This window comes from Lithobates pipiens, unplaced genomic scaffold (genome assembly GCF_037356315.1).
Source record: "Lithobates pipiens isolate NorthernLeopardFrog02 unplaced genomic scaffold, aLitPip1_a1.2 Scaffold_18, whole genome shotgun sequence".
Taxonomy (NCBI): domain Eukaryota; kingdom Metazoa; phylum Chordata; class Amphibia; order Anura; family Ranidae; genus Lithobates; species Lithobates pipiens.
The window spans coordinates 139,323,293-139,347,378 of NW_027507758.1; the positions used below are offsets into that span (position 1 = coordinate 139,323,293).

Sequence of the window (24,086 nt, forward strand, 5' to 3'; positions counted from 1 at the left end):
GCTGGTGATGGGACACTCTGATGTAAGGGGGCTGGTGATGGGACACTCTGATGTAAGGGGGCTGCTGATGGGACACTCTGATGTAAGGGGGTGCTGATGGGACACTCTGATGTAAGGGGGCTGGTGATGGGACACTCTGTTGTAAAGGGGCTGGTGATGGGACACTCTGTTGTAAGGGAGCTGGTGATGGGACACTGTTGTAAGGGGGCTGGTGATGGGACACTCTGATGTAAGGGGGTGCTGATGGGACACTCTGATGTAAGGGGGCTGCTGATGGGACACTCTGATGTAAGGGGGCTGCTGATGGGACACTCTGATGTAAGGGGGCTGCTGATGGGACACTCTGATGTAAGGGGGCTGCTGATGGGACACTCTGATGTAAGGGGGCTGCTGATGGGACACTCTGATGTAAGGGGGCTGCTGATGGGACACTCTGATGTAAGGGGGCTGCTGATGGGACACTCTGTTGTAAGGGGGCTGGTGATGGGACACTCTGTTGTAAGGGGGCTGGTGATGGGACACTCTGTTGTAAGGGGGCTGGTGATGGGACACTCAAAATGTATGTGGGCCGGTCTGGATGAAGTCCAGGGCCAAATTTCTGTCCCAGTCCAGCCCTGATCGTCCCTGCCGTGCTTGCTGAACTACGTGTCAGCAGTAAGGTGGATCTTATAGCCGACTGCCTTGCCCAACGATGCCAGAACATTCCCTTCCACGTATTGGTAGAGAGATGGGCACAGCCTTACATGAAAAGTAGTAGCGACTGGGAACTTGCCATTGTGGTACAGCATGTTGTGTGAAATCACAGAAGAGGGCAGAATCCACCAGGCTGAAAGGCAGAAGTTGGAGAGCCAACAGCTTTGACAAGCTTGCATTCAGACGCTGGGCATGTGGATGGCAGGGACTGTTTATTTTTTTATTTTTTTATTTTTTTTTGTTTTTTTTGTTTTTTTCCGCTGCAGCAGATGGGGAAGAGAAATTACTTGGCATCTTCAAGGACCAGTAGTTTGAATAATGAGTAAAGCACAACATTAAAAATGCACAATTCCTTTTAAATAACATATTTTGCGGCATAGGCATACGCAATGGGCACTCCATAATCACCCAGTGTGGCATAGATTCCCCCTGTTTAGACCCCTGATATTTTGCCAAGGCCCCCTAAGGGGGCTCCTTTAAAAAATCTAATTGTAAAAAAACATAAAATAATTAAAATCTACTGACACTATCCACTGCTCTGCTGACACTGTTAGTATACCCTTAGCCTGCCTGTAAAGTGGCACATCTGTGCAATGTATAATACTACTACAGCAAAACTGACATAAAGAATAAAAAATTGTGTTTAACCACTTGTTTACCAGTGCAATATTTTAACTGATTTGTACACATGGTAAAATATATATTTTCTGAAAGCAGAGGACCTGCAGAATAAAATGGTAGTTGCAATTTTTTTTATGTAGCACAGTGTTTGCACAGCTGTTGGTAAAATAATAAAGATGGTTGTGTCAAGTAAGTAGTTATCAAGCATGTCAAGATGTAAAATTGTGGACACCTGTAAATTTGCAAAAAAACATGTCACCTGCAATTCTCTATAAGCAACACTTTTTAAAGGTTTTTATGGGTTATTAGTTTAGAGTTATCCATGAATTATGACCTTAAAATTATTTCTCTCTCTCCATTTGGAAAGATATCTCACATGTGTGGTGCAATTGATGTTACATACATGTGCTTGCCCTATGATGCACTTTATTATGGAATATGTAAGGAGGTAATGGAGGGTGCTTTTTCATTTTATTTTTTCAAGATTGATACAGCACTGATTTCCCAAATTAATTATCTGTGAATGTATTAATGTGCACTGTCCCTTTTAAGTTAAAGTTCTAATGTACAAACATCTTAAAACCCTAACATCATATGGGTATATATACACATATAATAGTGTGCAAAATACAAAGAAGTTATTTTGTGCAAAGCTCTGCTGGCAGGTGTGCATAAGCACCAGTTCCTATAACACGGTCACTGCAGTTCTAATGTGCAAATATCCAGTGCAGTCTTCAACCACATCAAAGGTGCAACCTTTAAATGTTTCTGTCTGTGTCACCTTTACCTTTATATGGATCCCCCCCCCATCCTCACACAACCCAGATTTCAAGACCCTTCTTATGAACATCTTGGGCTTTGAAACACGTTTTTTATGCATTTGTATGCGTTTTTGATGCGTTTTGCCTAAGAGTCCATTATGGATCATAAAATCAAGAGAGGATAAAAGGAAGACATTGCATAATTCCCTTTGATTTTGGTTGAAGTGCAGTGTAGTGACTTTGCTATTGAAACTGGTGCATGTGCACAGCTGCCAGCAGAGCTTTGCACCAAGGTATTCCGCACAAACTTTTTTTTTTTTTTGGCACAGAATGTTTTGTTTTTGCACTCTATTTGATCTTAGTGATTTAAGAAGTTTGTATAGCACAAGGCACGTTGAGCGTATTACTTTAAAGGAGCAATGCACATTAAGAAGTTTTAAAAGAGAAGTATCTGTTTGGGTTTTTTTTTTCCCCATCATACTTACCTAGGTGGATGCAGCATCTGTCCCCTGGGGCCTCCACACTGAGAACTGAGTGATGGAACATCAAGAATGGCTCGGTTCTCTCAGCTCCCCGAGCAGAGAGCTGCTCACTGTCAATCATCATCTTTCCCCTCTGCTCCTCCATGCTTACTGGAACGCTGAGCTGTGGAGGGACGGAGAGCGGTCATCTCAGGCTCTCAGCGACTCGCTGAGACAGGCATCAGTCCAGACACCTGCTGGATCCAGACTTCCATTGTTGGGGGATGACGCAGTGCCTGGACTGATTCCTGTGACGTTAGCGGAGAGGGGACTTTAGTCTGCTGTCTGCTGAAAACGAGTCATAGGAGTGCAAAAGGATAGCATTCCTGTGACCCATAGGAGAAGCCCAGCCAAACAAGCTCAGGCTGCACTTCTCCTTTTAAGATGTTTGTAGCGCACAAGGCGCGTTACTTTAAAGGTGGCAGTGCACACTAAGGCTGGGTTCACACTAGTGCGAATTGGATGCAGGTTTCCCCCTTGTATTAATACAGCAGCCAAGATTTGATATTAAGAGTGGCATGAACATAATACAATATATATATATATATATATAATATATATATATATATATTTGACCATTTGTCTTTGTTTTTTTACTTTATTGCTATAATGAGCTGGCCCCAATGCTTGTGGTTCTCAACCCTGTCCTCAAGTACCCCCAACAGGCCATGTTTGCAGGTTTTCCTTTTATCTTGCACAGGTGCTTTTAAATCAGTCAATGGCTTTGTATTTTGGACAGCTAATTTATCTAAGAGAAATTCCCAAAACGTGGCCTGTTTGGGGTACTTGAGGACAGGGACAAAGAACCACTGCCTTATGCGATAGTATGGGCAGGTGACAGGTACTTTTTATGGAGACATTGGGGGTTTATTAGACCCCCAAATGCAGATATTTTAGCAAATATCCTATTGCATTCTCAACTACAGTAGATGAGGAATGACCGCTGTGACCCCAGAAGTGAGGTAATTAGTTGCAAGGATGATCTGAAAATTGATGTTTCCTGAGTTCCTTCTGCCCTCACTAGGGAAGTCGTTACCCACTCCCTGGAGGAATGGGAGGTCCTGGGAACCAACGCCAGTGTTGGCAGAGGTCAGGAGAAAGGGAGGAGGTGCACTTTGTTAGCCCCATAAGTCATTCGGCTTCGAGCCACCCAGATCACTTTTTTCAGAAAGACCTTAAAATGGTTGTAAACCCTTACAAACCACTTTGACCTACAGGCAAGCCTAGATTAAGGCTTACCTGTAGGTCCAAGAAATATCTCCTAAACCTATACTGTTTAGGAGATATTTGCCCGAAGACAGGCACGCGTGTCGGCTCCCGTGCGCATGCACGGGAGTGACGTCATCGCGGCTTCGCCGAATGACAGAGACGGAGCTGCGAGACCCCACCGAGAAGATGGATGCGCCAGACTACAGGGGACAGCGGTGACTTCGCTGGCTCCTGTGTCAGGTAAGTGACACATAATGGGCCACTATGCGATGCATAGTAGTCCATTATGCTTTGCTTTTGCAGGGAATGAAAGAGGAAGTAAACCCATCAGGGTTTACTTCCTCTTTAACCTCTTGGCGGTGCCAGCTGCATATTTACATTTTGTGTACAATCATAAATACCATGAAAAACAGTGAGTAAAGTCCTCTGTGAAATAACTGATGCACAAAAAAAATTGTGATAAAACTTCTTCAGAAGAAATGGACGTTTCACTGATCCAGTGTAACCAAATGTATTAACTTGTCTGAAGAGATCTAAAAGGTAGGTAGAATACTCTTACCAGATATGTTGGACTCACCAGTCTTACGACAGTTGAGTCAGAAGCGCTTAGGATCCAGACATAGGACCAGATGGTAGATTGAAGGTAATCAGACCGGATTTCAAGGAGACTCCAAATGACGGAAGACCTTGGGGGGCATCTCTCAGGATGTTCTTCAGAATGTTCCTCAAGCTGTCCAAATCAGGTGTAGCTCAGTTGGGATTCCAACCCCGAATGCAAGTGGAGGGGGTTCACGGAAATTGTGACAAAGAAAAAAGAAAGCGCCAAATGGTGCAGGTCAAAAAAATATTAACCATCAGGTTTTATTAAAAGGTCATAAAAATGGACAAAAATTATGACAAGTGGTCACAAAAGACAGGATAAAAGCAATGTGGGGTGCCAGATGCGATCCCCACGCATTTCGACAAAGAGTGTCTTCAACACTTCAGCTACACCTGATTTGGACAGCTTGAGGAACATTCCGAAGAACATCCTGAGAGATGCCCCCCAAGGTCTTCCGTCATTTGGAGTCTCCTTGAAATCCGGTCTGATTACCTTCAATCTACCATCTGGTCCTATGTCTGGATCCTAAGCGCTTCTGACTCAACTGTCGTAAGACTGGTGAGTCCAACATATCTGGTAAGAGTATTCTACCTACCTTTTAGATCTCTTCAGACAAGTTGATACATTTGGTTACACTGGATCAGTGAAACGTCCATTTCTTCTGAAGAAGTTTTATCACAAATTTTTTTGTGCATCAGTTATTTCACAGAGGACTTTACTCACTGTTTTTCATAGTATTTATGATTGTACACAGATTTTTTTCTTGTGATTACACTATTATTTAAATTAGCGCTACACTATTTGTTGTTCTATATTGTTTAACTTTGTTTGTTTGAAGTGTTGGCAGCTGTTTTTTGCACGTTTCTGTGCTAGTTAGACATAGCGCGGTGTTTCCCCTTTTTCTTTATTTATGCATATTTACATTTGTTGGTGCAAATACAGCTGTGCTGAGAGCATGTTCCCGGCGCGCTTACCGGCAGCTAGCGGAAAGCTCTTGATCGCTACCTCTGATTAGAAGCTTTTCACTATAAGTCACATGATCAAAAACCCCGCCTGCCGGCATCCTAAACCCCTTAAAGGGCTGGGAGGCACCGGCCCCAAGGGGTTAAAGCTGGTATCGAGCTCACAGCTGCTGTAGCAACTGTGACTATGATTTAACCTCTTGTCTACCATGGCATTTATAAACATAACTGGGGAATCCCTTCATGTTGTCCTAGATGAAGGTCTGATATAGATGTTAATGGGCATAACCCACATTAAAAAGATGTGGGCTTCCCTCTAAAAACAACTTACCCGGCCCTTATCCTTGATATCCTCTGCTATGCCTGTCAGGCAGTAGGTAATCGTTGCCTGAACAGAGAGCCACAAATAGCTGCGAACGTCGGCAACCTGTCATTATATTGAAAGGGGCTGGCTGCTGCACCTAGCTGCTCAGAGCCGCAGCAAAAAACTTTGATTCCTGTCACTACAATTCCCACCGGCCTAAATCACTGGTGAAAATGTATCCTTAGCCCTGGTTCACATTGATGCTACTTTTGAAATCGCGTGATTTCAGAGTAGCAAAGTCAACGTGATTTCAGGTGCTACTTGATGGACACCTGTGTGGTTTCATGCACAGGTGTCTATTGAAGTCGCACCTGAAATCGGCAAAAGTAGTGCAGGAACTACTTTTGCAAATTGGTGTGGCGCTGCAAGATCAGTGTCACACCGATTGGAACAGTGCCATTGCCTCCAATAGGCAGCTACTTATCATGCGATTTGATCTCTCAAATGTGAACCTAGGCTAAGTCAGGATAAGCTGGAGAAAACGAATGAAGTTACCACATTTAATTACTGGGAAGCTGCAATATATTACATTTTTGTTCTTGGTTTTAGATACATATTCATGCTTGTTTCCTCTTGAACGTGTTTGAAAGTGTGTTTTTGTGAGCAATGTTTTTTTTTTTTTCCCAGCAGCAAAAGATTGTTACTATTTGCAGAGCAATAAGAAACCCAATATTAATTTGTTGAGTTGTTTTTTAGGCCTCTTTGATAACGGGGATCAACAGATGCACAACAATGAGGCGGCCAGCAGTGACCTGGTCCCTTTTTTTTTTTTTTTTATACAGTCTGTATGTCGCTGAATGTGTTAAAGAGGCTGTGCGTGCTCGATCCTTTGTTTAATATTTTACTGTAGAGGATGCCTGTGACGTTATTAATCAGTTAGATTTTAAGAATCTAGTTGAAATGATCCAGCGCATTATAAGCGGGCTATGAGGTTTTCTGTGTTTGACTTGGCCTCAGGTTTGTCTGCGAGGTTAACACACATTCTTAAGCTCGACAAAGAATTATTTTTTCTCCCTCAGCCTTCCTGCCTTCTATATTTCTGTTTTTTTTTCCCCCAGCCTTTTCCATCTTGGATCATTTATACACAAATCTGTCTCGCATATGTTTTGCTTTGCAGAGTCTCAAGTCGGATGAAGAAGCCGAAATAGTGAAGGAGCCTGAGATCGAGAACTTCGAAGCAGAAGGTAAGACTGTGAAATGAAACCTAGTTTAGAAAGCGTCCCACAGCTTTGGATGTACAGTAATGAAAAATTCTTTCATGTCAATGTTTCAGATTAGGCCTCTTAAGTAATGTGTTTCACTCTGATAATCTAATGGCTAAACCCATCTCATGTTTTAGGCTTAATGTACAAGGGACTTTTTACAACCTCTCCTGAACGATTTAACTTGACAGATAGTAACCGATGTTTACAAACTTCCGTTTAGCCGCGTTTAGAAGTGTTGGTTGTTTTTTTTTGTTTTTTTTTGTCAAATGGTCAAATATGAAAAATGCCTGTAAACAAAATGCGACTAAATGCGAGTTACCGCGTTTACAAGCTGTTGCAGGCATTGGCATTTCAAATGCCTCTGAACATCCGTCCTGCTTGCTTTCCAAAAAATGCTGCTAAACTCAACTGCCTAGAAACGCTATAAATGACCCCATGTACATGTTACTGATAACATAACAGAGGAGAGTTCAGGGGGCAGCTAAAAAAAAACACCCAACTGCTTCTAAACATCAGTTTACCAGCAACAGTGTACAAGAATCTTTGCTGGATTTAGTCTACTAGTAAAGATTAGAAAATTGCTCTCCAGATTAAATTTGTTACTTTCAACTAAATCTTGCTTGTTTTGTTATTCAAAAAAAAATGCTTGCCGTTCCTCTTGGGGTCCTTTCACAAGGGGCGGATCAGTGCTGATCCGCCCCGTGGATATCCGCTTGCTCAGCGGGGATCGCTGGAGCGATCTCCGCTGAGCAGGAAGATGACAGGTCTGTCTCTGCACACTGCGCAGGGACGGACTTGTCACAGCGACCGCTCTCCCTTATGGGAGATCGGGTGACGACGGACTGCAGTGTCCGTCATCATCCGATCCGATGACGGATGGAAAAATAGCTTTTTTCTCCGTCACACTTTTTCGGATCGGAGCGGGTCGGATGTCAGCGGACTTGTCACCGCTGACATCCGATGCTCCATAGACCTCTATGGAGCATCCGTTCAGGTCCACCTGAAAAACTGACAGGCAGACCTGAACGGATCATCCCTGTGAAAGGGGCCTTATATGCAGAGAATTTTGCACATGAATGCTGGCAAGAGGGATTCATGAATTATGCAGTGTGAATTAGGCAGGTAGGCATTCTCATACACCTTAGGAATCGGAGAAGTGTGGTTTGTCTGGAAGTGTCTGTCCAATAAGTGCACTCATTTCTGTTTGCTAATGTGCACTGAAGAGATTCAATCAGGATAAAAATGGTAAATCGTGTGACATAATTTTGGCCTATGTGCACTGGCTATATTTCTTTTACAAGCTTCAGAGGAGCATACCTCCCAACTTTTTTCGATTGGGAATAAGCAAAAGTATGTAGGCATAGGACACACCCCCTCAAGGATGAATTGTACACAAAAATGATTAGTTAAAAACACAGGTGCTTTTTTTATTTTATTTTTATTTTTTACCACTACTATTCCTTTTTTATATTGGCTTTTGAAATTTACAAATGCAGCAATTTAGAAATTGTATGAAAGGATTAGCACTGGGAAAAACTTCTGCCCCAGTCGTAGCTGTATGGCAGGCGCTTTAAGGGGTATAGGGGGCGCGCATGCGTGTCGCGCTCCTAAGAAGCTGATGTGCGTGCCCGGAGGCCGCGATTGCTCGTGACAGAGGCAGAATGAGGATCTGTGTGTGTAAATGCACAAATCCACATTCTGGCAGGGGACGGGAGACAGATCGTGTGTTCCTAGGATATAGAAATAACGATCCGTCTCCCACAGTTAGGACACGCTGAGAGAACACATTTGACTCCTTGATCGCCCCCCTAGTGTTAACCCCTTCCCTGCCAGTGACATTTATACAGTAATCAGTGGCTATTTTTAGCTCTGATCGCTGTATAAATGTCAGTGGTCCCAAAAACATGTCCGATCTGTCCACCGCAATTTCGCAGTCCCGATAAAAACTGCAGATGGGCGCCATTACTAGTAAAAAAAAATAAAAAATACTATAAATCTGTCCCCTATTTTGTAGACCTTATAACTTTTGCCCAAACCAATCAATATATGCTTATTGCCAAATTTATTTTATTTTATTTTTTTACCAATATGTAGAATATGTATTGGCCAGAATTGAGGGAGAAGTTTTTGTTTTTTTTAAATTTGGCGATATTTATTATAGCAAAAAGTAAAATAATTTTTTTTTAGTTTTTTTTCAAAATTGTCGCTCTTTTTTTGTTTATAGCGTAAAAATAAAAACTGCAGAGGTGATCAAACACCACCAAAAGAAAGCTCTATTTGTGGGAAAAAAGGAAGTACATTTTGTTTGGGTACAGCATTGCATGACAGCGCAACTGTCAGGTAAAGCAACACAGTGCCGTATCGCAAGAAATGGCCCGGTCAGGAAGGGGCTAAATCCTTCCAGGGCTAAAATGGTTAAAGGATAAAAAGTGCATTTTTTTTTATACAACTATATAGATCGGGCAAAAATTAGGAGGACAGAGGGACTTTGTTCCAAATCAAGGACAGTCCCTCAAAATCAGGGACAGTTGGGAGCTATGTGCCTCTGTTACAGGTTCTAAGTAGGTTCCCAGCAGATGCTTACAGTTAGAGAAGATTTTCTCCTGGAACAGATTTAATTCCATGCAGTGGTTGGACTGTATCAGAAAATCCCTGATATAGAAACATTGTGTTGCAGGCAAACTGCATTTTCTGCGAACTTTTATAAATAGTATCTCATAAATTAACTTTAATTATAAATTAGTTCTCCCTTTGTTTATTTCTAATGCTATATACACTATATAACCAAAAGTATTGTGACACTTGCCTTTACACACACATGAATTTTAATGGCATCCCAGTCTTAGTCCGTAGGGTTCAATATTGCGTTGGCTCATCCTTTCCAGCTATAACAACTCTAAGGCCGCGTACACACGCGGGGACTGTTCGCCCAACTTTGTCCGTCAAACAGTTTCGGCAAACAGTCCGCTCAAAATTAGCATGGACGGACATGGCCACACACGACGGACGAACAGTTTGCTGAAACCGTGCGCGATGACGTGAACGGCACGTACGACGGGACGAAAAATACGACGTCCTATACACTGCATTATAACTTTCGGCGTGAAAATCCTTTCTGAGCATGCGCGCAACTTTGTTTGACGAACAAGCCTACACACGCGGGGACTGTCCGCTGAAACAAGGTTTCAGCGGACAGTTTTTCGGAATTTCCGAAAAACCTTGTTCAGCGGACTGTTCGCTGAAACTGTCCGCTGAAAGCCCACACACGAGCGGACTGTCCGCTGAAACTTGGTTTCAGCGAACAGTCCCCGCGTGTGTACGCGGCCTAAGTCTTCTGGGAATGCTGTCCACAAGGTTTAGGAGTGTGTGTTTATGGGAATGTTTGACCATTCTTCCAGAAGCTCATTTGTTAGGTCAGGCACCGATGTGGATGAGAAGGCCTTGCAGTCTCCACTCTAATTCACCCCAAAGGTGTTTTATCAGGTTAAGGTCAGTATTATGGTGTGGGGTTGTTTTTCAGGTGTTTGGCTTGGCCCCTTTCTTCTAGTGAAGAGAACACTTAACACTACCAAGACATTTTGGACAATTTTATGCTCCCAACTGTGGCAACAGTTTGGGGATGGCCCCTTCCTGTTCCAACATGACTACGTACCAGTGCACAAATAAGGTCCATAAAGACATAGATGAGCGAGTTTGGGGTGGAGGAACTTGACTGGCCTACACAGTCCTGACCTCAACCTGATAGAACACCTTTGGGATGAATTAGAGTGGAGACTGTGAGCCAGGCCTTCTCCTCCACATCAGTGCCTGACCTCACAAATGGGCTTCTGGAAGAATAGTCAAACATTCCCATAGACCCACTCCTAAACCTTGTTGACAGTCTTCCCAGAAGAGTTGAAGCTGTTACAGCTGGAAAGGGTGGGTCAACTCAATATTGAACTCTACGGACTAAGACTGGGATGCCATTGAAGTTCATACTTTTGTTACTATATTATGGCTGCCGATTGAGTGTTGGATTGAGCTAGTCACATGTGGGGTTACTGTCGTGTTTCTAGTAACCTACCTCTGGTGTATGTGTATGTGTGTGTGTGTGTGTGTGTGTGTGTGTGTGTGTGTGTGTGTGTGTGTGTGTGTGTGTGTGTATATATATTTATATTTGTGGAAATGCGACCCCGTGTCACGGTGTAGATTTTTGGTAGGCTTGCCAATTGCTCACCTGTGGGATGGCTTCATAAACCTCCCAGGAAGAGGGCTCAGACTTGGAGACAGCTCCATCTGGCAGACAGGAAATCTGACCTAGGAGATCGGGAGGGTCCCAGTAGGAGACAGACTCTGAGACCCGTAAGGCTGCAGGTGGCAGCATTTGTGTGCAGGCAGATGTGGCCCCCCAAAGCGAGCAGCACAAAGCTGACTGTGAGTAAGCCAGGAGGCTGAAGTGTGTGTTTATGCAGTGATGGTGGAACCCCCTGCGAGAGGGAGGTTACTGTTTGTTTGAACTTTTTCTTTTCCTTTAAATAAAAGTGGGCTGCCATGCCCTTAAAAAAACGCAGTCTGGAGTGGCACGTTTCTGGAAAACTGCATGCACCACTTGAATATAATCCCCCTGATTATATATATTTATATATATATATATATATATATATATATATATATATATATATATATATATATATATATATATATATATATATATATATATATATATATATATATATTGACAGATCCTTCTACAAAGCTTTATTAACCAAGTCCATACCTGGCACTTTCACCACCTTCCTGCCCAGGCTAATTTATTAGCTTTCAGCGCTGTCACGCTTTTTGAATGACAATTACGTGGTCATGCAACACTGTACACATGACATTTTTATAATTTTTTTTCACTCAAATAGAGCTTTGTTTTGGTGGTATTTTAATCACTGCCGCTTTTTTTTTTTTTTTGTGCTAAATAAACTAAAAAAGAACAAATGTTTTGGAAAAAAAAAACGTTTTCTTTGTAGCAGCTACCAGCACAAGAGACACTTTTTTTAAATTCAATGTAATGTACCATTCATTGTGCTAATTATTGAAAGAAAATATATTCTTTTTAACAGAGAATTGGAAGCAAACGTAACTAAACAATTTTTTAATTTACAGTATCTCACAAAAGTGAGTACACCCCTCACATTTTTGTAACTATTTTAATATATCTTTGTGACAACGCTGAAGAAATTACACTTTTCTACAATGTAAAGTAGTGAGTGTACAGCTTGTATAACACTGTACATTTGCTGTCCCCTCCAAATAACTCAACACACAGCCATTATTGTCTAAACCACTGGCAACAAAAGTGGGTACACCCCTAAGTGAAAATGTCCAAATTTGGGCCCAAAGTGTCAATATTTTATGTTGCCGTCATTATTTTCCAGCACTGCCTGAATCTTTTTGGACATGGAGTTCACCAGAGCTTCACAGGTTGCCACTGTAGTCCTCTTCCACTTCTCCATGACGACATCACAGAGCTGGTGGATGTTAGAGACCTTGGGCTCGTCCACCTTCTGTTTGAGGATTCCCCACAGATGCTCAAATAGGGTTTAGGTCTGGAGACATGCTTGGCCAGTCCATCAACTTTACCCTCAGCTTCTTTAGCAAGGCAGTGGTCATCTTGGAGGTGTGTTTGGGGTGGTTATATTGGAATAATGCCCTGCCGCCCAGTTCTGATGGGAGGGGATCATGCTCTGCTTTAGTATGTCACAGTACATGTTGGCATTCATGGTTCTCTCAATGAACTGTAGCTCCCCAGTGCTGGCAGCACTCATGCAGCCCAAGACCAAGACACTCCCACCACTATGCTAGACTGTAGGCAAGACACGCTTGCCTTTTGTATGCCTCACTTGGTTGCTGACACACATGCTTGACACCATCTGAACCATATAAGTTTATCTTGGTCTCATCAGACCACAGGACATGGTTCCAGTAATCCACGTCCTTAGATTGCTTGTCTTCAGCCAACTGTTTGCAGGCTTTTTTGTGCATTATCTTTTAGAAGAGGCTTCCTTCTGGGAAGACAGCCATGCGGACCAATTTAATGCAATGTGCGGCATATGGTCTGATCACTGACAGGCTGACCCCCCCACCCCTTCAACCTCTGCAGCAATGCAGGCAGCACTCATACATCTATTTCCCAAAGACAACCTCTGCATATGACCATGAGCACATGCACTCAACTTCCTTGGTTGATCATAGCAAGGCCTGTTCCGAGTGGAACCTGTCCTGTTAAACCGCTGTATGGTCTTGGCCACCATGCTGCAGCTCAGTCCTGGCAATCTTCTTATAGCCTAGGCCATCTTTATGTAGAGAGACAATTCTTTTTTTTCAGATCCTCCGAGTTCTTTGCCATGAGGTGCCATGTTGATCTTCCAGTGACCAGTACAGTATCTCACAAAAGTGAGTACACCCCTGACATTTTTGTAAATATTTTATTTTATATTTTCATGTGACAACACTGAAGAAATGACACTTTGCTACAATGTAAAGTAGTGAGTATACAGCTTGTATAAGGCCTCATGCACGCGAGACGCTGTTAAACGCGTGCTCAGAGGCAGTTGGACACTTTTTTAAACTGCCCCTGAATTCATTCAATGTTATCCTATGTGTCCATGTACACAGTCTCGTTTTTTGCCGCTTTTATGCAGTTGCGTTTAACCTTGTTTTTCCAGAAGCAAAAAAATGGGTTAAGATGCAAAAATTTCCACATTTCAGACGCTAAGCGCGGCGCCGCGTTTGCGTTTATAAGCGTTTTTAAAGGAACTCAATTTTTTGGATCTGAAAAATCAGAAATATGATGGAAAACCATAGAAAACAATAAAAAAAAAAGTTAAAAAAAGTTGTAATTACTTATATAATTCATACAGCATATTTACTTTGTGATACAATCCCATAAAATCTCTAGTGTTTCCAGTAGCTTGGACAATGAGGAATGCCTCCTTCTTTGCCCCAAACCCTCATCCAATTTCTAATCTAATCAGTGACTCCACCTAGTCTGGCCAAACCATAGCATTGTGTTTTTTTCACATAGAAAAACCTGCATACCGATGTTTAGTCAGCCCCAACCCCCCACCATGTTTCCATGTTGAACACCCATCCTTCATGAAACTGAAACTTCTTTCCACAAGCCACCCCCCTTTCCCCAAGCTAGGCTTGTCCAAACCTTGGATTGTGATTAGCAAGTTGATCATCTTGGAAGACACATCTCTGAAAATGACTTCCAATGTACTCTGTTTCCCCGAAAATAAGACCTAGCGTGATTGTCGGTGATGGCTTCAATATAAGCCCTACCCCCAAATAAGCCCTACCCTGTTTCCCCAAAAATAAGCCCTACCCTGAAAATAAGACCTACAAGGACTTTAATTAGGGCTTATTTGGGGGGTAGGGCTTATATTGCAGCCATCACCAACACTCATGCTATGTCTTATTTTAGGGGAAACAGGGTAACCCAAAACCAATTAGTAAGTAATTCAGAATCACATGCAATTATGGGACAAATCCCATATGGCAGAAATAGTTAAAAAAAAAAACATGCTTTGAGAGCTTGGGGAGGGTCTACATGATGTTATCTTTATAAACGCTTACAAACGCGAACGCGGCTAAATGCGGCATGCAAATGCGGCAAAACGGCGTTTCTAAACGCGCGTTTCAGCTTTTTTGAGCAGCGTTTTCACCGGCGTCTCGTGTGCATGAAGCCTAACAGTGATCATATAGGTTGTGTCCGGTTAGTGGTGAAACACCCAGTCTAATTGGCACCCAGTAATATAATAGGTCAAATTGAAAGAAGGGAGGGATTTTAACGGTGCAAAAAATGTAATGCTGAGAAAAGATTGTAACCATAGTCTAAAAATGTAATTTAAATATTAAATAAAAATGTTATACTATGGTTACAATCTTTTCTCGGCATTACATTTTTTTCACAGTTAAAATCCCTCCCTTCTTTCCATTTGACCTTGTATAACAGTGTACATTTGCCATCTCCACAAAATAACTCAACACAGCCATTAATGTCTAAACCACTGACAACAGAAGTGAGTACACCCCTAAGTGAAAATGTCCAAATTGTGCCCAATTAGCCATTTTTCCTCCCTGATGTTATGTGACTCGTTGGTGTTACAAGATCTCAGGTGTGAATGGGGAGCAGGTGTGTTCAATTTGATGTTATTGCTCTCACTCTCTAATACTGGTCACTGGAAGTTCATCATGGCATGTCATGGCAAAGAACTCCTCTGAGGATCTGAAAAAAAAAGATGTACTGCTCTACTTAAAGATGGCCTAAGCTATAAGAAGTTTGCCAAGACCCTGAAACTGAGCTGCAGCATGGTGGCCAAGACCATACAGCAGTTTAACAGGACAGGTTCCACTCAGAACAGGCCTTGCTATGGTCGACAAAAGAAGTGCACATGCTCAGCGTCATATCCAGAGGTTGTCTTTTATTAAATAGACGTATGAGTGCTGCCAGCATTGCTGCAGAGGTTGAAGGGGTGGGGGGTCAGCTTGTAAGTGCTCAGACCATAGGCCGCACACAGCATCAAATTGGTCTGCATGGCTGTTGCCACAGATGGTAATCTTCTAATGCTAATGCACAGCAAAGCCTGCATACAGTTTCCTGAAGACAAGCAGACAAAGGACATGGATTACTGGAAATGTTCTGTGGTCTGATGAGACCAAGATAAATGTATTTGATTCAGATGGTGTCAAGCATGTGTGGCAGCAATCCGGTGAGGAGTACAAAGATAAGTGTGTCTTGCCTACAGTCGAGCATGGTGGTGGGAGTGTCATGGTCTGGGGCTGCATGAGTGCTGGCAGCACTGGGGAGCTACAGTTCATTGAGGGAACCATGAATGCCAACAGGTACTATAAGGCCTGATTCACACCTATGCATTTTTAGCGCTTTTTGCAAATGCAAACCCTATTGAGCATCTGTGGGGCATCCTCAAACAGAAGGTGGATGAGTGCAAGGTCTCTAACATCCACCAGCTCCACCATGAAGGAGTGGAAGAGGACTCCAGTGGCAACCTGTGATGCTCTGGTGAACTCCATGCCCAAGAGTATTAAGGCAGTGCTGGAAAATAATGGTGGCCACACAATATATTGTCATTTTCACTTAGGGGTGTACTCCCTTTAGTTGCCAGCGGTTTAGACATTAATGGCTGGGTGTTGAGTTATTTTGAGGGGACAGCAAAGTTACACTGTTATATAAGCTGTACACTCACTACTTTACATTGTAGCAAAGTGTCATTTCTTCAGTGTTATCACATGAAAAGATATAATAAAATATTTACAAAAATGTGAAGGGTGTACCTACTTTTGTGAGATACTGTGCCTTGATTAGGAGCATGAAATATCACTTCTGTCTGTATTTTTGTACTTCAGGCATTGCGGACCTAAATGTTTCCTTACCTAGACCTGCCAAATTGGGGCAATTTGAGAAAGAAATTTGTGAAAATGGGCTTGTATGGGGAGCTAGGAGCTCAAGCAAAGTATCATTTCAAACTGCAAAATGATTTGGGAAAGACTGCAAGCGTAAATTAGGCCTTAGAGGCTCATGCAAATGGGCAGACAGGAGGCCACTAAAAGCAAGCAGTTGAGCCACATTTTTACTGTACCTGACTAGCCACCTGAACAAGGAGATGCATCTGCTTAGGGCTGTACATGTGCCGTGGCCTGATGCTTTGCTTCGTAGCCATGCCAAAAAATAAATGGAACAAGGTCATGCTGTGACTGTGTGTAATGCACACAGTTGCAGTGCAGTGGGTCATTGGGTTAAAACAGGTGGCAAGTAGGTGAAATATCGCCTTCTCATTGCCCTCTGGAAATTGATCTGCCACTAATCATTTTTCAGAGGAGCCGCAGTGATAGCCATACATCTGAACAAGTTTTTAAAGCCCTTTCTGCACCCCTTCCTCACCCCCTAGATCCCTTTAGATTTTAGTCCTAGGCACCTCTCAGAGTGCACCTTGCCTTTCCTTCATAATTCCACTAACCATCCTCTTCAGACTGGCACCAGTGATGCAGCGTCACTTTTTTCACACTGATGCAGCACCAATGTTGTTCTTAGCTACACCACTGACTGAGAAACATGTTTTCCTTTTAGTGACACAACTGACACAGTGACATTCTTTCTTTGTCACTGTTGTTATTATTATTATACAGGATTTATATAGCGCCGACAGTTTACGCAACGCTTTAGGACAGAGAGTACAATTACAATACAATCAGAGAGCCCTGCTCGTTAGAGCTAACAATTAAGTTATACAAAAGGGTAATAGCTGTGGGGGATGAGCTAATGGAGAAAATAGTGCAGTTGTTAGATGGAGACAGGATAGGCTTCTCTGAAGAGAGAGGTTTTCAGGGATCACCTAAAAATGGATAAATGTGGAGTCTGTCTGACAGATTGGGGTAGCGAATTCCAGAGGATGGGCAAGGCTCAGAAGTCTTGGAGGCGGATATGGGAAGAGGTGATGAGGGACCTAGAGAGCAGGAGGCCTTGGGAGGAACGAAGAGGGCGATTTAGGTTGGTATTTTGAGACTAGGCTAGTGATGTAGCTGGGGGCAGAGTTTTTGTAACTTATTGTTGGTATTTTGAATTTAATTCATTGGGCGAGTGGCAGCTAATGGAGGAATTGGCAGAGAGGAGTAGCAGACACTGAGCGATTTGTAAGGTGGATGAGTCTAGCAGCAGCATTCATGATGGACTGAAGGGGGGATAGTCTATTTAAAGGTAAGCCAATAAGGAGGGAGTTGCAGTAGTCAAGGCGAGATATAACCAAGGAGGGATTCCGGAGCTTTGTGGTTTCATTGGTTAGAAAGGGACGTCGTTTAGAGATGTTGGGGAGGTTGAGGTGGCAAGCTTTGGAAAGTGATTGGATGTGAGGCCGAAAGGAAAGTTCAGAGTCCAGTGTTAGCCCTATATTTAAAAAACTGATTTCATAATAATAATTTTAAACTGTTCAGTTTGCTGCAGTGTTCCACAACTATTGACACTATTCCAGAACATGCCACAAACATTATATACATTTTGCTCCATGCACCACTATTAGCCCCACCCCCTCCACTAGTTTGTCATCTTCGCCCCTTTGCGCTGGATGACCTTGTCCAGGAATTGACACCTGGCATATTGTAAGCACGATACTTTGTGGTGTTTGTGAGCAAAAATGACTAACATTTTACAAATCCTCCAAGGGGTATTCATGTATGAGCACAGCTGTATTTGTTTATCATTGTGTGTGGCAAACAATTGGGCTATCTTTCTTCAGAGTGGCTCAACTGATATATGTATGGCTGCCCAAAGTAATGTTTCTCTTTCCCACAAATCTCAGGACAGCTAAGGGCATGGAACACAGGAATATATGCCAGTCCAAGAAGAACTTCTGATATGACTCAAAACCAGGTGCGGGACATCTGGGAGGAGCTTGGTGTTGGACACCATGGATACCTCAATCAACAGGAACTTGCCACTGTATGTAAGAATATAGGACTTGAAGATCTTAGTGAAGAGGTATGTGATACATAAATGGAAGTGTCACAAATATCAAACTTGTCTTTATTGAACAGGAGTGCAATCTTTCACAATTCTCATTAACACTTAGGAAGTAGGAAGTGGATTTCCAAGAATAGAAATTGACAAAAAAAACAAAGCACAGTACAGTGTAGTCAGTATAAGATAGACGTGGAGGATAAAACGGCTTCCACTTGCATGTAAATTTATGGAGTATTCAGTAGGAAGGCATCACATAAGCTCATAAATCGTCAGAGCAAACACTAGTGGGATGAAGGAGAAGCGCCAGGATCACACACTGTACGATGTTATGTGAGCAGTAGGGACTGGAGGATGACAGGCAGCCAGCAATAACAGGGAACACAGAAGAGGCTGCACTAGATAACACAGGCAGGCAGCGCTTTGTGAAAACCAGCCTAAGAATACCCTATTGGATTGGTTAGTAGCCAGAATGACAGCAGAAGCTGTACTTTCCCTTCAGGACAAAGAACTGATTTCTCTTGTATTCACCGACCAACACAGCTCCTCTCTTAGCCATTGGGTTGTTTGCCCTATTACTAGGAGATACTAGGCATAAGTTGAAAAACAACACTCGGAACTCTTAGTTCCGCCCAAGGGGCGGTCCCTTGGGCAACAACCCTCCAGCCTGCCAGGCAGATCTCAGTTTTATTTTGCCTAGTGAAGGAGAAGGACCTAGGAACCCTGAGGGCCCATCAGTCCGTGCTTTTTATGCAAGTGTGACTTTTTGTGCAAGATGAATGATTCTGTGATCTACTATCAACAGCCGGCTGGGTGATGGGCTGGATACCCTTATCCTTGTAGTCTCCCCAGTCTGGCCATCAAACGTGTGCAGGCCACAGCTACGCGCTCGGCATGCCACGACAAAACCTCAGCTCCAGAAGTGCTCAGTGAGCTTTTATGCGCCAGGGTATACATATGACCGGGCTACTGATGTCTGCGTCACAGTATGCCGGGCCAGCAGCCATCCTGTACTGATCAGTGAGTGGGTCTGTGATGGAATGTCTCCCAGCTCTTCAGGACTGGTAAGTACAGCTCTCCCTGCTTCAGCGGGGCTGAGCAGCTAAGCATTCCCTGGGAGGTTGATTCGGGGGTCCCTCACCTCCCTCTCTTCTCTCCCCTGTCCCTATCTTCCCTCCCCCCTCTCTGGGAAGATGCTGCATGTGGCTGTTGAGCGGTGTGTGTGTGCCTATGCGGGGGCTCTCACCTGGGGGGAGCTGCGCTGGCTAGCGCTGTCCTGGGTCCTGTTCTTCATGCCCCTGGAAGGCGTCTTTGAGGTTTTGCTGATGTCTTGTACAGCGCTGTGTTCACTGCCATTGTTTTCTCCCTGTACCTCATGGAGCTGCTTTGGCATTTTAGGTGTGGGCAAGGGCAGCATGCTTTCCTGGGCTTCAGCGGCCATTTTCCTAGTGATCTCCTATACAGGACACTGGCGGCCATTTTCTGGAAGCCTGAACACGTTTTTTCAGTGTTCTCTAGCAGCAGCATGGGCTCATGTGCTCTCACAGCCATTTTCCCTGCGTTTTATGCCTTTGTACTGGACGCTGGGGGCCATTTTATTGAAGCCTGAGCACACTTCAGATCAGTTTGGCGCTATTTGCAGCAGCTGCCACTGACACAGCTTTTATTTCCTCTGCACCTGGGAGCCCACATGGACTACAGGCACTGCTTGTTGGATAGCGCAGAACTCCTCAGGGTGGTGAGTCCAGCAGGAAAGAGCCCCTCAGCCAGCGGCAGCAAGGAGGGTGGGACTCTCCTAAGTCCCCTTCCGGTGGCAAACAGGGTAGGGTCAGCATGGCTTCAGAAACTGGTGTTTCTTGCCCCGAAATTTAGGCAATTGCAACCGGGTCACCTGCAGACTGCTGTTGACTAGTATTTATGATTATGTGCATACACCTCAATCATTGTGGTAGTATGGACATATACATATCTAGATCTGAGAGATCTTGTACAAAAGAGGTAGTTCTATCAGCAATACACATTTATTTATAGGGTTACATAATATATACAAATTACACACCAGACAGTATTTACATCACAATATACAGTGTAGGTCCCCTGGCTTACATGATATTTACAAATTACTCACAGAACCATATTTACAATACAATATAAGGTGCAAGTTCAGAGTTAGATTACCTGTTAACTTCAGGTCAGCCCATGGTGACTGCCGTGTGCTCCCACACCAGAGTGACTTGGCTTGCTCACAAAGCATTATATCCCCCCCCCCCTACTTTCTGTAGTTGGCTAATATAATTCTCCCTAATTGGTCACTGTACCTAGTCAATGTATATTGGGAACAGCCTGATTGGATGAGTCAACGAAAGCTGTTGTTTACTTCCCAGGTGAGATGTTATCAGGGAAAACAAAAGGCCAAGCTTTGAAGTTGAACCAATTACAGTAACACCAACACAACACTCAATACTTTACATATATATTTAAATCTAATGGAAATATATTTCCAAAATACAATATTGTACAGGTATTAATGGAGATTTCACATAAACTCATAAGGCTACAGATGGCCCCTTGTGGCCAGTTGAGAATATGAGACTCGGCCACACATAGAATAATGGTTTATGTGCAATCTTCTTTAATATTTTGAACGTTTGGCTTTGCCCTCTGACATGAAATAAAACTCTTTGAGAAGAAAAAAAAAAACTTTTAAACTCCCCATCTCTACAGTTCACATTTCTGGATCCCAGTATCGGTAGTCCTCACTTGTTCTGAATGTAATAAGTCCATAATAAAAATCATAGGATACAAAACACAATAAAAAAACAAGAGGCATAAAAAAAAAACATGAGGATCCTTGTTCTCAACCGTCCAATAATGATAGTGCGAAAGTCAATAATGTCAATCTGGTCATGTTGCCCTTGCTTCTGGGACAGCCTCCCATGGTGATTCCCGTTGGATGGCCTTTGGATCAGCTTTCCCGGCTAAGATTATACTTTGTTAATGTGGACAGAGGTAGAGAAAGAAAACCACAAGTACATTTGAGACACATGCATTCAAATGAATGCTCGTCTGGTAAGTCTGAGCAGTTAGGACCTTTTTTTAGAATTACCATAGATATACTGCGACATACTAATGAGACCCCTTTCTCAGTGACATGTGTAACAATTTGGTTACGCCCTTCAGCCAGGTGTCTGATTTCCATCCCCCATCTTTCTTCCTCCATGGTCATATGCCTGCAAGTAACTCTGCTGTATACCACTGTGTGTCTGTGTATGACCCTTCAAGTGTGCAGGGGGCTCTTGTTGCCATCGCAACTCACCCCTAACTCCTTTAACTGAAGCTATGTTCAGTGCTGGTCCCAAACATTGGGCATACCGCTCCGTCCTTGGCTACCGTGTGTAGCTACTGCACGAGCCCTGCCTTTAGCAGGCTATGGAAGAGGTCATCACTTTAAGAGTTCTCATTGCAGATTAGGCAGTGTCGCCTACGCAGACAAAAATAACTTGATTTCAGAATACAGATAGGTGTGATGTCACCAGTCACTAGTGGCTTCAGGAAAAATCTAACTAAAATACTCTTAAGTACAAATGTACTATACTCCCTGCTATTTGCCAATCACTATGAGTCTCACCAGTCCCAGTATATCTATATGATATTCACGCAATGCTCTTTGAACTTATTATGGCACAAAAAGAAAGAAATGAACATTAAAAAAAATGATCAATGACCACATCTGATGACTGCCCAACATTAGAACTGTAGAGAGGATTGTATGTCACATATACACAGAAAATAGTCACATGGTTGTAGCTAAACCCTAATGTTACTATTGTCATGATAATAGCTACAATGACCTAAATTCATATAAAACAATTACCCAATGTCATAAAAGAAAAACAAAAACTGTTGGATACTCGACCCATCCCCAAAATGCTAAAGGGAAGCTTTTAATATTCTATATCAACATTTGTAATTGCTTTAAATGTTCTCCATATAATGTTCCCCATACTCCCCTCTTTTTTTTTTTTTTATTTCACCATAGGCAAGCCAAACTGAAGAATCACCAAAAAAAAATAAGGTGATATAGGAAGTAAAGAAAAAAAAAATATTTTTCCTTAAGAGAAAAAGTTGAAGGAAAAACTAAACAATAAAGAAAAAAAAAATAAAATAAAACTATTCAGATTGAATGCTGCCTCAACCTTTAATTTGTTAAAGAGCCTTGAATCTGTAATTGTGTTAAACAAAGTGATTGAATCTGCCTTCAAACATTGCGCAACACCCTCTCTCGGTGGTGATTAACATATTACTTGACTCTCAGTGCAAAACAATTTGCAAGTCAAGCAGGCCACAAAAATTTGTATTAGAGAGCGCAGGACCTCTGTTTATTGACACAGACCGCCCCCAAAACATTTTTTTTTTTTTTTTTTTTAGAATTTAGTTAGGCCTGACTGTAATTAATTCCATTCAAGGCTTCTCCTTAAAACCAACATAAAATTATGTTTTAAGGTCCTCATCTGTGTTTCCCAATACTTTGCCCCGTCTGGGTCCAATCCTCCATCCTTGTTTGGGCAGTTACCCTAAAATACAAAACTTAAAAGTCATTAATAACACCTCACTGTACCTCTGTGAGAGGTTCATAATGGTCTACAATAGTAGTGGATGCTTGGAACAGACTTCCAGCCAAGGTAATGAGTCTATACTTTGACAGACCAAAGATGAAAAAAACTGGGAGGGTTTGTAAATACTTCAATTCTAAAATGACAACATGTAGATCTATAAGCTTCACACATATTAGCATCACATGAGTTAATTTGGAAGGAAAAACAAAACAAAACAGAAGACCTACTGAATCCATAAGATGTCACAAGGTGCAAAGTAATGTATCGTGGTAGTTTCCGAGTGTCAGAGTGAATGGACCTTCACTCTAAGCCACAGGAAAGGAGAAAACAAAAATATACACCACATCCCTACAGTTCCTCATAGTTATAGGGATTGAGATTTCATATTTGTGCACAGGTTATGTATTCGCAAGTACATTTAAACTTGTAAAAAAAAAAAAATATCTAAATTTAAACTGGTACCAGTATTGAGCTCATTTCCAATAAAAAAAAAAGATAAAATAATCATAAACAGTACAACGCATGCGCATTAGTGTGATCACACTTATTTATGGTCATAAAGCAATGTTAAGTACAAAAAAGAAAAATATCTTTGTTTACACATGGACAGTTCATACCCATGCATTCCATCACTCAAACATACACATTCATTTCAATTGCATCCCATACATCCTGGATAGCACCTTGGTAATTGCAAATTAATTGTTATGTGTTTCTGCAAACGGGAGAGAGAGAAAAAAAAAAAACAACAACCAAGAACAAAAAATAAAAATAAACTGAAGCAAGAGTAAGATTCTGTACTAAGCAACACTTGTACCCTATACCTTTGAATATTTATGGCAGTCTTCTGATCCTTTGGGGAAGATAAACACCTATATTACTAATAACCATGTTTGAATATCTAGCCTAATATACATTACCTTAGGTGTATGTATTTATGTATATACATCTATATTGATACACCTGCTTAACATGTAAATACTTTTTCATGAGCTCCCTGCACCTGGAAAATATAACTTATACAAAAGTT

At 42.4% G+C, this 24,086-nt stretch overlaps 1 protein-coding gene across 7 annotated transcripts in view; it reads left to right on the top strand.

Annotated features, from left to right (window-relative positions):
* The window catches only part of NINL (ninein like), a 248,261-nt gene that overhangs the window by 106,292 nt on the left and 117,883 nt on the right, over positions 1-24,086 (top strand). For all 7 annotated transcript variants that reach the window (XM_077486175.1, XM_077486181.1, XM_077486177.1 and 4 more), the window contains 2 exons: positions 6,850-6,916; positions 18,283-18,461. In XM_077486175.1, coding sequence (XP_077342301.1) covers positions 6,850-6,916; positions 18,283-18,461 — 246 coding nt within the window. The remainder of the gene's footprint in view (positions 1-6,849; positions 6,917-18,282; positions 18,462-24,086) is intronic.